The sequence below is a fragment of the Glandiceps talaboti genome, chromosome 17 (genome assembly GCF_964340395.1).
Source record: "Glandiceps talaboti chromosome 17, keGlaTala1.1, whole genome shotgun sequence".
NCBI classification, from domain to species: domain Eukaryota; kingdom Metazoa; phylum Hemichordata; class Enteropneusta; family Spengelidae; genus Glandiceps; species Glandiceps talaboti.
Window position 1 is genome coordinate 8,421,826 of NC_135565.1, and position 13,675 is coordinate 8,435,500.

At 34.5% G+C, this 13,675-nt stretch overlaps 1 protein-coding gene across 1 annotated transcript; it reads left to right on the forward strand.

Annotated features, from left to right (window-relative positions):
* The first annotated feature begins 1,716 nt into the window (after positions 1-1,716).
* Positions 1,717-10,040, forward strand: LOC144448028 (ethanolamine kinase 1-like). Its single transcript, XM_078138177.1, has 8 exons — positions 1,717-1,842; positions 3,995-4,254; positions 6,194-6,337; positions 7,025-7,167; positions 7,433-7,516; positions 7,883-8,047; positions 8,514-8,583; positions 9,980-10,040. The coding sequence occupies exons 1-8, from the start codon at positions 1,717-1,719 to the stop codon at positions 10,038-10,040; spliced, it is 1,053 nt and encodes a 350-aa protein (XP_077994303.1).
* The last annotated feature ends 3,635 nt before the right edge of the window (positions 10,041-13,675 follow it).

Below are 13,675 nucleotides of genomic sequence, written 5' to 3' on the forward strand. Positions count from 1 at the left end.
TTGTTTTTAATCACAAATAGTCAATTCTTAGTCACCATGACCATTGTGGGAGGTTTATTTTATCGGTAGCCCCGATTAGGTATTACGATAACCACAAATAATATCCCATAGTCCATTGCGACTGAGCATGCTCAGTCTCGATTACAAGTTTCCTATTGCAGTCACAAGTGAAAAAATTATTATTGGTTTTATTGTTATGGCTGTATACTTTGGTTTGGGGTTCAAGGGTGACAAATTTTGTCCACCTTGACTGACCACACCCGTTAGTAGCTAACAATTGGCTAAATACATGTACACAACTAGTAGACACCTGGGTGAAATCAGTTGACAACAGTTGTACTCACTACACTATTGCTTGTCATATACTGTTGTTTACTTAAAGGGTGACAATTACATTTATATCGGTGATATTTTGAAGTGTGATTTGATTACCTTATGTTGTTTCTTGGAAATGGAAAATTATAATAACATAGAAATTAGTTATACGACATATATACAACGAGTACATACTTTCGTAAAAAAATCAATACTCTTTCAGACAATTATATGAAGTACCTTCTCGAATCGACTGTATTGTATGTACACAATAACAATATTTTTACACACACTTTAAAATCTTTTTACAACGGACCGGATTGAGTTACAAGTTACATACACAGACTTCGCCTAAGTTGCTTCATGTTGTTTTTTTCTAACAGAGCTCGAGAACCACAGTAAACATTTAGAACAAATACCCATTTTCCATTAGTGTGACCACTTTAAGGAGAGGGAAAGACAGAAAGAGAAGGGAAAGAACTGACCGACTAAAAGAGGTAATTTCGACCCATGTAGATATAACCTTCAACATGTCGATTGCACGAACTCGCTCACTAAAAGAAAACATTTTTACTCAGAATACATTATCTAATACTTTTTGAGATGTGTTGACTTCTCAAGCTGATTAACCGGGTTTATACATTTTGTCCTGTGCGTTCATATATTTACAAAACTAACTTCGAATTCATGCAATGTTCAAGTTTAACCTGAGATAAGTGCTTCAAAAGGGCTAAACATATGAAACATGTGTGCTATCTACTATCAACGTTTGATGTTTGAGGACAAAGAATTTATCGCCGGTGAAGTCGAACATATTCTTTATATTTTATACTAGCACCTATTAATCGTGTTATCAGTTTACGACCGACTGACATTCATAGAAATCGTCGTTACACTGACCTAATTTCAAATTGTTACCAATAAAGTTATAATGAGATGTCTCGCTGATAATAATCAGCCAAACTAGATGAACAATTTGCACCATATGAACCAGAATCGAGAATATATGAGTGTAGCGACATTACGCTCTGCGACTTTCACACTTTACACACACAAAAAAAAACGTTAGGAATTCCGCGTGTGGTGGCGCTCTTACCATTGATTCTGACACCGATTTTGTCCTCACTCTCGTTCGACATCATTTTATGCCATATTTGTGAAACATTTGAACAAAGGGGAGGTTTATATTTTAGAGAAAGAAAAATGCTGGACTGCCAATTGTTTAGAAAATTGAATGGGTAACATTTAAGAAAACAGAACGGGCTTCACCCCCCGCCTTTTTGTAATTACTGACGTCTCCCTAATCTTGGGTGAAATGAATAGTTGTTCTTCATAGTGAACGGGTTCTTTTTTGTTTGAGAGCGTGTCTGGATTCCTAACAATCTCGCTTTCAGGGTCACTATGACGAGTTTCACCGGGACAAGAACCGTAGATATATCGGTTGATAATGACAATCCAAAGGTTGGGGCCTTGGCTATCATGAAACATATCAGACCAGACTGGAAGACTGATAGTATCCAATTTAAGGTGGGTCAGTGTTGGTGACGTGGCGTAGGTAACTGACTAATAAGTTGTTAGCACGACTGTATATGTATGTGCTGTGAACCGTTGGATATAGTTATGCCTTATACTATAGCATAGTATTCGGGAATATGTGGAAGTTTGCTATACACTACTTTAAAGATTTAGCTGTGGTCACACTACCTTAAAGATTTAGCTGTGATTACAAATTCAGTGAGTGAAATGATTGTGCAAAACGCTTCAAAAACTAGGTAGCTTAATGTTACTCTAGATCTGCACCTCACAATAGCTGTGACCTTAACCATAGTATGTCGAAACGACGCAAAGCAGAAGGCGTGACACGAAGGCATTCGGATACAAACCGTCATGCATTACAGCTGAAACAAAACGTATTTTCCACTGTCTATGATATTTCCGTTAATACACAGGTTTCATGTTTGTCGCTGATAGACAACGCCGACCATGATTTCAACGAATTACGCGATAAGAAAGGACGGTGTTTTATCGGACACACCGCGACAGACTATATAAATAATGTTGTACACTCAACGTGCATAATGTTAAGAAAGAACGAGGTCATTCGTATAAAAACACCCTCATTGAAAGCCAGACAACAACTGCGCTTACAGTGGGGACATATTAGACAGTCACACACCGTGAAAGAACGAATGTTTGTTATCGTCATTAGACACAAACTAACAATTAGAATATATATGCATCAGAGTACATGCCTAAAAAATCACGACCGTAAAGTTCAACACATGCACACTCGCATATTACCTACGATTACTAGTTATTCATCATTTTATGACAATTGCACTGTTTTAATCTACAAAAATGTAAACAATGAGGTTCCGAAACTTAATTTCATGGCATATGTTTTTTTTTTTACAATAAGTGTTATGATGAGGCTTCACCAGGCCAGGCATTTTTTTTTTAAATTCGCAACTTCAATGATTTGTAACATTGTTGCATATATTAGCAGTGTATAAAAAGGCTTCAAGATGTGATTGGTATTTCTATTCTCATCAAGCCATCTGAATCAATTGTCACAGATGATATATTCATATTTTCAGTAAACTGAATATTTTAACAACATCGCATGTCCTAGTTTGATTGAAAGGTCAACAGACTGTCTCAAGGATATCGGATTCAGACCGCACAAAATTCCAAGCGTACTCGAGTACATGAGACGACAGTCTACATTTCATAAATAGCTAGGATTCATAGTGATCATTCATCAATGTTTTGAGAGTACTTTTAGGGCATGTTAACGCCTTTTAAAAGTGTAATATGGATTGCATTCATTATTTGGTCATTAATTGGCCATGCGTTATGTAAATTTAGACTTTAAGGACGTCACAATAAAGAACACTTGGGACGGAGAGGCACTCACTTCGCAGGGACACTTGGCTTCGGGGGAAGTCAATGAACGAGGCACTTGCTTGGTGCTTGCCTTGGTTTCCGGTGTAGACTAAGCTTTTAAACACAAACTGTGTGTAGTCTGAGCTAATTCCCTTTAAAGTTCAAGTGAGATCCTGGTACGTACATACATAAGTTGAGTCGGATATGAGATATGAGAGTGATTCGAGTGTTGTTTCTTGGTCTGTCAGCTGTGTGCGAAGATCGAAAGTAACACAATATCTAAATAACATATGTATATATATTATGTATACAATACATAATGTGTGATATAAGCAATTTATAGTATATAAGGGTGTTTAACTTTTATCAGAAACTAACGAATCTTTTTTTAATGTGTTTTGGTCTGTATTGTGTAATGTATTTATATTTCTTTTAATTTCTACACATATTGTTTTAGATTATGTTATTCACTGTACACATTTTATTGTTTTTTTATAATTTTTTTGTAGCAGGTAACTCAATTACCCTAAAAGGGACTCAATAAAATTGTATCTTATGTTATCTTATCTTAATAATGTCAATATGCATGTTTCCCATCAAACCGCTGTCTTTAGCAAGTGACGTCATAGTCAAATATGAAAACGTACGCATGCGCATCCGATGTCATTTTGAGTTGCGCGAAAACGGTCACTACCACTCATTAATCACACATATACCAATTACAAGACAGGAAAAGTATTAGGTTTGCTACAAATATGTTAGTCTAATTGAACCATGTTGTCTTCCTACCAAGGTATTCACTGGGGGTATCACAAATAGAATGTATGGCTGTCACTTACCTGCCGATGAATGCAATATGGTCTTACTCCGAGTGAATGGAGAAGGGAGTGAATTGACGATAGACAGAGCCAAGGAGATTGAAACATTTCAAATTTTATTTAAAGCTAAATGTGGTGCTGAATTATATTGTATCTTTAACAATGGATTATGTTATCAATTCATGCCAGGAAATATCGTTGATTCAGACTCAGTCAGAGCTGACTTTATATTTCCGTGAGTATATCTTTCATATCTTATTACATAATTATGCACTTATTGCTTGAATATGAGGGCATTAGTAAATGACTATTGCCCCGATGGTTGGTATGGAGCAAGGCTGCTTTCCTAAGGCTGAGTGCAGAATAGATAACAGCAGGAGGGTTAATATGGCATCTACTAGTACCCATATAAGGTCAGGTAATAAGTGTTTTATAACACATCATATGCTACCATAGTCTCAGTCAGAGCTGACTTCATATTTCCGTGCGTATATGATATGATATGATATGGTATGATATGATATGATACGATATGATATAACATGATGTGTTTTATTGTCATATGTGTGTGTATGTATGTATGTATGTATGTATATATATATATATATATATATGTATATATATATATATACATACATACATACATATATATATAACTATATGTATATATATATATATATATATATACATACATATATATATATAACTATATGTATATATATATATATATATATATATATATATATATATATATATATATATATATATATACATATAGTTTTGGTAGTACTGGAACTTTGGTAGTACTGGTTGTAACTCGCATTCACGCATTGTGCGATCATCAGACAACTATGATCGCACAATGCGTGAAACTCCGAGTTACAATCAAGAAAGAGTTCCAGTACTACCAAAACTATTACGCTCTGCCACTGCGGTATAGAGCACTGTCTTAGCAGATTGATATTCATCGAGTTATATTGAACACATATTGCCTGGCCATGAGGGCTATAGCACCCGTTTATTACACCCGAGGGACTGTGAGTTACCAGAATCACATGCTATTTCCCGAGGCCAAAGGCCGAGGGAGATAGCATGTGATTCTGGTAACTCACAGTTACGAGGGGGTAATGAACGGGTGCTATAGCCCGAATATAGGCCAGGCAATATGTGTTTTATAATATACCTCATGCTGTGAATTCGCGGTGGCAGATGACATCGTCAGAAGCTGCCATTATGACCTGCTGTGAACGCGCGGTGGTCACGTGACCATGTAAAAGTTGATGGAACTATTTCCCTAGGGAAATAGTCATTCTATCTTCCTATCATGTGACTGATTCTAGCGAATCATGGCACAGCATTATCACTAGGTATATTATATATATATATATATATATATATATATATATATATATATATATATATATATATTTATAACTCGGTGAGTATCAATCTGCTATAAGACAGTGCTCTATACCGCAGTGGCAGAGCGTAATAGTTTTGTATATATATATATTTATATATATATATATATATATACAAAATGAAATGTGCATTGATTTTGCGTGTAATGAAAATTTACAAAAAAAACATTCTGTAGATGACTCCTAATACGAGATTGATGCGTTAACAGAGAACTTAAATATCTCACATATAGTATGCACCTTTTGTCTAGATATGAGGGCATTAGTAAGGTATATTGACCCGATGGTTGGTATGGAACAAGGCTGCTTTCCTAAGGCTGAGTGCAGAATATTTAGCAGCAGGAGGGTTAATATGACATCTACTAGTACCCGTATAAGGTCAGGCCATAAGTGTTTTATAACACATCATATGCTATTTAACGAGGCACATATTCTTTTTCAATAGTCAAAGTAAATCACCAACAGGACTCCCGTGCTACATGAATAGTGTCCTTGGGAAAATAGAATCTGAATAATGCCCAACGTTATGCAAATTGAGGTAACTATGTGTAAGTACCCTTACCACGTGACTCTAAGCCAATCACCAAAGCTGTAAGATACAACGGTGTGTTATAGAACATGCTATCGCCATAGCACAGTCATTTTGTGTGGCTGTGAAATTGAAAGCTTAAAAAATATGTATAAAGATTCAAAAGTGTATACATAAATTATACTTTGAATTAGCTATTACTCTATAACTCTTTACGTTTACAGAATGATAGCACACAAGATGGCAAAGATGCACGTTATGAAACCAATGGATAACAGACCAATACCAGAACCAAATATCTTTCCAACTCTCAGGGGATGGCTAGAAAATGTGCCGAAGAAATTGGAAGACGCTGAGAAAAATGCCAGGTAATGTTTTGTATGTTAAGTTTGAATATTAATTATCTATGATAAAGATTTATGATTTGTAATACAGCTGTAGGATATAGAAATAGCTTTAGGGAATAATTGTACTGGCAAGAAAGACGAAAAAATTGGTACATGATACTGGATTTGGAGCAAACTGATAAAGTTGAAGGTACTGTTTATATAGTCTCGGGAGAGAGAGTGACGGTAGGATGCTGGAGATGCAAGAGTGTTGGAGATTGAAAGAAAGGTTGTTCCAAGATATAGGGCTAATATGAGAGAAATAGCTATTACCAAAGGTCTTTGTAGTTACTATAGGAATACAAAAAAAGTTGAAAATAACAGAGGGACGAAGTTGTCTTTGTGGAGTATATTGTTGAAGAAAGTGAGTGAGGTATTATGATTTAGACCGAAATTGTACCAGATGAACGGAACGAGAACTAATAGGTAGACATATCTAGATGAGAAGGAAATAATACTTAAGAATTAAATAATTATATTTTACTTGTTCTGGGTTATGTGTACTGTAAGGTGTTCATAAATATGGCTAAACTGTGAGACAAACTTTTAGGATATTTTATTAACGACATAATTTACATATCACCGATCCTATTTACATAATACAATGTTTTCATACAAAATGAGGTAATTCGCCATCCGAAATATTTGTCATTTTTGACTATTTCATAGGTTTCAACATGATATGCCAACTCATGAACAACTTGGCAAAGAAATTGACCAATTAGAAAGAGTTCTCAAACCACTGAATTCTCCTGTAGTTTTTTGTCACAACGACTTATGCCTAGGTAATATCATTTATGATAAAGAAGGAGGTAAGTGACACCAAACAACTATATGTATAGTTTGATGGACAAGCCAATTTATCATTTTATGATGGTTTACCCAGTTCTCGTGATCATTAACAGTGCGAAAGGTTCTATAAACCCGATCAATGTATATGACGTCGACGTATATATCGTGTCATCACATAAAATGTTAGATGTCCAAACAATTTAGTACACAATATTGGAAATTAATGTTATCTATTCTTTCAAAATATTTCAGTTTTTAGTAATTCTGTTATTGCTTGTTTTTCAGATACTATATCATTCATTGACTACGAGTATAGTGCATATAACTACCAGGCCTACGACATAGGAAACCATTTTGCAAACTATGCGGGTAAGATGACCACTTTTACGAGAAGGAAACATATCATGCTATTTTAATGTGTCAAAATTGTTATGTCTCATGGATCTATGTATGTATGTATGTATGTATGTATGTATGTATGTATGTATGTATGTATGTATGTATGTATGTATGTATGTATGTATGCATGCATGCATGCATGCATGCATGCATGCATGTATGTATGTATGTATGTATGTATGTATGTATGTATGTATGTACTGATTGAATATGAATACACGCATTTGTGTTGTGTCTGTTTTTGTGTGGTGTGTGTACATGTTTGCGTGTGTATGTTAATGGCTTTAATATATTAACTTTATATGTTATCTCATTCATATTATTGTCTATATTTAGGAATTCACACAAATGATTATTCTCTATATCCTGACAAAGAATACCAAATAAAATGGTTGAAGACGTATTTTACAGCATACTATGCAATGGCAGGAATTGACAAACAATTATCAAGTACAGATTTGGATAATTACTACGCACACGTCAACAAATTTTCTTTGGCAAGTTTTAATGTATTGTCAACATTTGTTATCTAATTGATGTGCTAGAATACCTTTTATATCGCCAACTTTGCATGGCGAGTTAAAGTTACCAACGTCTGTGCTGTCTTCAGCTGGTGAGTTAGGATAAGGAGGTACACTATAACTACTAACTCTGTTTGGTGATTTTAGACTAAAGACTCTTTGGTGATCCTGTCAGTTGAAACTACTAGATTTTAGACTAGTGCCAACTTCAAAACGTTTGCTTGGTGAGCTTTGAAACCCATCATTATTGCTAAATTTGCCTTGTGAGTTGATATATAACTGTCACAGTTTACAGACTTTTCCACGTACGTTCAGACTACTGCAACTATTTTTAACATCACCTGCCAATCTTGCATCACTTTGAATAATATCTCACGTAATGCTCTCCATTGCTTAGAATTCATCATTCCAAATATATTGACACCATTTGTTTTTATCACAGGCAGCACATTTAAACAAGGGAATATGGGCACTTATTCAGTCCGCACTTTCCAAACATGAATTTGACTTTCTTGGGTAAGTACGTACAAGTTATACTCGGACCCATTGTTTCAACTGTGCTCTCAATTTCATTTAGCGTATGTATGTATGTATGTATGTATGTATGTATGTATGTATGTATGTATGTATGTATGTATGTATGTATGTATGTATGTATGTCTGTCTGTCTGTCTGTCTGTCTGTCTGTCTGTCTGTCTGTCTGTCTGTCTGGACATGATATCTCAAAATCTACTGCACCGATTCTAATGGAAATATATATCTTCCATATGCTAACCCCAAGAACTGGTTATATTTTGGTAATATACAACGAACATTAATTAGTAATTTGCTGTTGTTTAATAAGAATGTATATTTCAAATTCAACATAATTTGGTAAATGCATTAACAGTAACAAGCCTCATATGTCATACATAATTTGTTGGTGTACAATACAGTTGATATGAATAATTTGCATAATTAGGTTATATGTCAAGCTATATACATGTGTACTCACTTTCATTAAATTCTGTAACATTTGGTACATACATAAACCATAATATGGGCACATGTCCTATAATGTCTGTTGGCATAATATTAAGTTTTAATTAGTAAATTGCATGATTGGTAATTAGTCATACCTATAAAATACAACCTACAAATTTCATATAATTTGGTACATATATCAACCATAACAATGTACACATATCCTGTAAAGTTCCTTGACATGGCTTTGAAATGTTAATGCGTTATTTCCATAATTAATGAGTTTCAGTAATTAAGCTATATGTTAACAATATACTTCAAATTGCAGACAATATGGTACACTTATCCTAAAAAGACTCATCGTAAAGGTCTTAGTTTTAAAGAGTATTTTACATTAATTAATGATTTTCGCTAATTACGCTATATCTTAAGAATGCAAACTTAACAATTTCATTTAATTTGGTATGTATATCAACTGTATCAAATTATGAGTGTTCGATGTACTTTTTTGTAGGTTTTCATTGTGATGTGTAATTTGCATATAAAATAATTTTTGATAAAATTAAGTAATACATATAGCATGTTATCACAACGTTAAGATAATTTAGTATATGCTAGACATTAATATTGATGTTGAAGAAGTGCATGTCGTGAATTGTCCTTTAAAGCCTGTTGGTGTAGCTTGGATAATTTGCATAATTAAAGTATTTTCGATAATTAGGCAATATGTTAACTATACAAGCTCCACATTTCATATGGTTTCATATGATTGATTTTCTAATTATGGGGTACATCGTGTATAATAGCTATAACTCATACTTTTGTATTCAAATAATGTGTGTATGACTAAAAATCTATACAAATGTAGGTTTGTTTTTAAGGCATGTTCAACTCTCCGTTTGCGGTACAACACCATTGACACACTTTTATGTGTTTTTTTAATATATAGATATGGTAAAAATTGCTTTGATGAATATTTTAGAAGGAAAGAAGAATTTCTGGTGCTGTAGATCACGACTCATTTTATTGAAATCAAACCAACATGAAATAACGACAAACTCCAACAATAGGTCATCTGAGGACAGAAGACTGGATAGTGTCTCTATATTACTTAATTATGCTGGCTAGTGTCCAAAATTGAAATCGAAACTATACGCTAAGGCAAGGTAAAGGCTGTTTTGCTGAGCAAAGCTTTGCTATTAGTCCCAAACGAGGAATAATGGGTAATGGGCTTTGTCTGTACGAGTGTGCATGCATGTATGCATACATACATACATACATACATACATACACACACATACATACATTACATTACATTACATTGCATACATACATACATACATACATACATACATACTCATACATACATACATACATACATACATACTCATACATACATACTTATACATACATACATACATACATACATACATACATACATACGCACGCACGCACGCACGCACACACACACACACACACATACATACATACATACATACATACATACATACATACATACATACATACAAATCAAAACAGTAAAATATATTCATGAAAGTAGATGACATAATATCATGTCCGGTGTGATAATCACCCAGTAGATAAGAGATAAAGTAAATTGTCGAGGTAACTAATCGCTGCTAATTGTGAAGAGGTGTTTTAATTTAGAAAAGAGGAGCAGAATAGACAAGGTGTTATTATTTAGTAAATAAAGAGAGAATTATATAAAGTTGAAAGTAGCCAGGGAAATAAGAATTTTTTTAATATCACCACAAAAATAATTGAAGTGCACCATGTGTCGAACAAAATGAATTTACTTTCGATTCGATAAAAATAACTAAATACAAAAATAAATAATATACAATGAAACCAAATTTATAAATACTAAAGCCTAAGCACGCAATTATTCTGCTTGGTAGAGAGCCCACATAATTTAATGGCTGAGAGTGATTATAGATTTCGGTGTAGAAGTAACTTGAATGAAGTGAGATAGTCTGCAGTACTTCAGTTTATGCAACAGACGAAGTCCGAGCATTGCCTACATTAGAGTTTGACGGAGTTCAACTTGAATTTCAATGCCGTGAAGTTTAATACACAGACATGGCAAAATGCAAACACAATGACGTGGCAGATACCTTAAACTACTCACAGTAATTCGGCAGCACACGCACAGATTTGAACATCTATCACTTTTCATTACGTCACAATATTTCATTCCGCTGCTTGTGAATTAATGTGTGCACTCATACTCTTCGTATATTTTTGACGGCCTTCATCCATAATCACCACTCAAGATCTCCCTTCCAGCTGGATAGCAGTGATCACCACACGGTCGTTCAACAGCCTCTCCGGAAATCTCGAAGTACATTCATTTTATTATAGGCAACTTGACATCATATGTGTAATATTGACCTACATTCCAGGAACATCGCTTTTCACCTGGGCTAACAAGGGCGCTCTCCAATATGACCCACATCGCATGCAACAATGTCCCCGTCTATTGAAAAATGTATGTCTTTTAGTTTTGACCTTATGAATAAATAAATACATAACACCTTTGGACTTGAGAGCAATTTCTTGCATATTACATACACGGTAGTATTTACTCGAATCATACCAACATTGTCACATACAAGTAAAGTATTTGAGGAGGTGTTTCGTCTTCGAAGACTTGTTCCTATCTGTCTATTGCAGACGTTCAGGTTCAGAGTGGTACCAGTCCCTTGGGAGCTGAGGTGTTTTAGTGTCAGCATCAACAAATGGTTGGAGTGTGTTATTCGTTTTAAAGCAATATGTTCTCAACTTTTAGTTTTCATTTTTGATGGCGCCTTATATGGACATCCCGTTATTACTTTGAATGGCTTTCGTTAGCCATATAAGTAATTAGTACCGATTCCCAAATACACATAAAATACAATCGTCTTTAACTTACTAACATATTTTGTCCACATTTATCTTATTTTGAGCAACGAGTAGTAATGTACAAAACGAAAGTTAACTTCTTTGTCGTAGAGGGCGTGGCTTACTGTCACATTTAGCTAACATTGTGGATTGTGATGATGGCGACCTTGACCGGGCTGAGGACTGAACTTATATCAGTGGACAATGATAATCCAAAGATTGGGGCCTTGGCTATCATGAAACATGTGAGACCAGACTGGAAGACTGATAGTATCCAATTTAAGGTGGGTCAGTGCTGATGATGTGGTATAGATAACTGGGTGTCGAAAATGTAAACTTTTTGGGGAGAGAGACTTTAGAGAAAGGAAGTTAAGGGAGGTTCACTTTTTAGCACGACGGAACCGGGGGGAGAGTATAATTTATGCAAAAGCTTGTACCTAATTTTCCCTTGCCCTCCTCCTTGCATTTACTGAAGGTTCCCTTATGCCTTTATTATGCATGGTTTGTACAAGTGGTGTGACCATATATATATATAATTTATATATATATATATATATTATATATATATATATATATATATATATATATATATATATATACACACACATATACTATGTGAATCATTATGGATAAAAATAACTAGACACACTCACCAATGGCATCAATAGAAAACAGTAACATAGCAACCAGTAGTCACCAGTACTCCACGGCTGGCTGAGTATAATATTCATACCATTCCAAGACAAGAACACTATTTTGCATGACAATAACCACTGTCTTCAGTATTTAAAGTGTAACAGAACTTGACTTGCTTGACAGAACTGGAGATCCACCGATGAAGAGGAGCTCAGTCTCTTCAAAATATTTGAGTTATAACTGTATGGTTCATGATATTATTTATATACAGAAACTCAGTGTTAAGTTATATATATATGTGTGTGTGTGTGTGTGTGTGTGTGTGTGTGTGTGTGTGTTTAACATTTACTTGAATTGATAAAATGAAATTGACTTTACACATGGTGTATTCAGTACATATACAACCCATAGCACCAAAATAAAGCGTTTTCTGTATGTACCACAGCTGTTTATAACATCCATATCAAGTGTAAAATTATATTGTTTCATTTGCTAATTGACCACATTAGAAAAGCCACATGCTAGGCTTGTAAATAAACCAATTGAAACAGTATACTTTTACACTTGATATGGATGCTATAAACGAGAGTAGCACATAGAGAAAGTGCTTTACTTCAGTGTTACTGGTTGTATATACAAACTTAGTCAGACATCCTATGGTTTATGTCGTGCCGTTTTTTTACAATGTAAAAGTTGTATTCGCGGGCTTCTTGGCTAATCAGCAAACACACGAGCTAAATGCCTAAAATGGCGTATAAACATTCAGTTTAAATCTGGATTATGGTACTTGACCAAACCACGTATATAGTATATATTGTGACGAGAAACAAATGAAGTGAATCACCAAGTGATTACTTAGTGAGAAGTAGTTGTTCCACTATAGCTCCTACACGTGTAGTATGTATGGTTCCACATGATGACACTAACATAACAAGCTATAAGAGGGTGATATAATATGATATTGACTAAGTGTTTGTAAGCCGTTTATTTTCAAAAGAAAGTTGTTTACATTATTCTACTCTCTCAAAGAAGCCAGTCACCAAGGACGTACACTTGTAGAGTTCTATGCGAGCATTTAAGTATAGCAACACATGTTATAATAAAGGGG

Coding starts and splice junctions, on each gene's coding strand:
- LOC144448028 (XM_078138177.1), top strand. CDS start 1,717: ATGACGAGTTTCACCGGGACAAGAACCGTAGATATATCGGTTGATAAT. Junction 4,255..6,193: donor AGAGCTGACTTTATATTTCC/GTGAGTATATCT, acceptor TTACGTTTACAG/AATGATAGCACACAAGATGG. Junction 6,338..7,024: donor GACGCTGAGAAAAATGCCAG/GTAATGTTTTGT, acceptor ACTATTTCATAG/GTTTCAACATGATATGCCAA.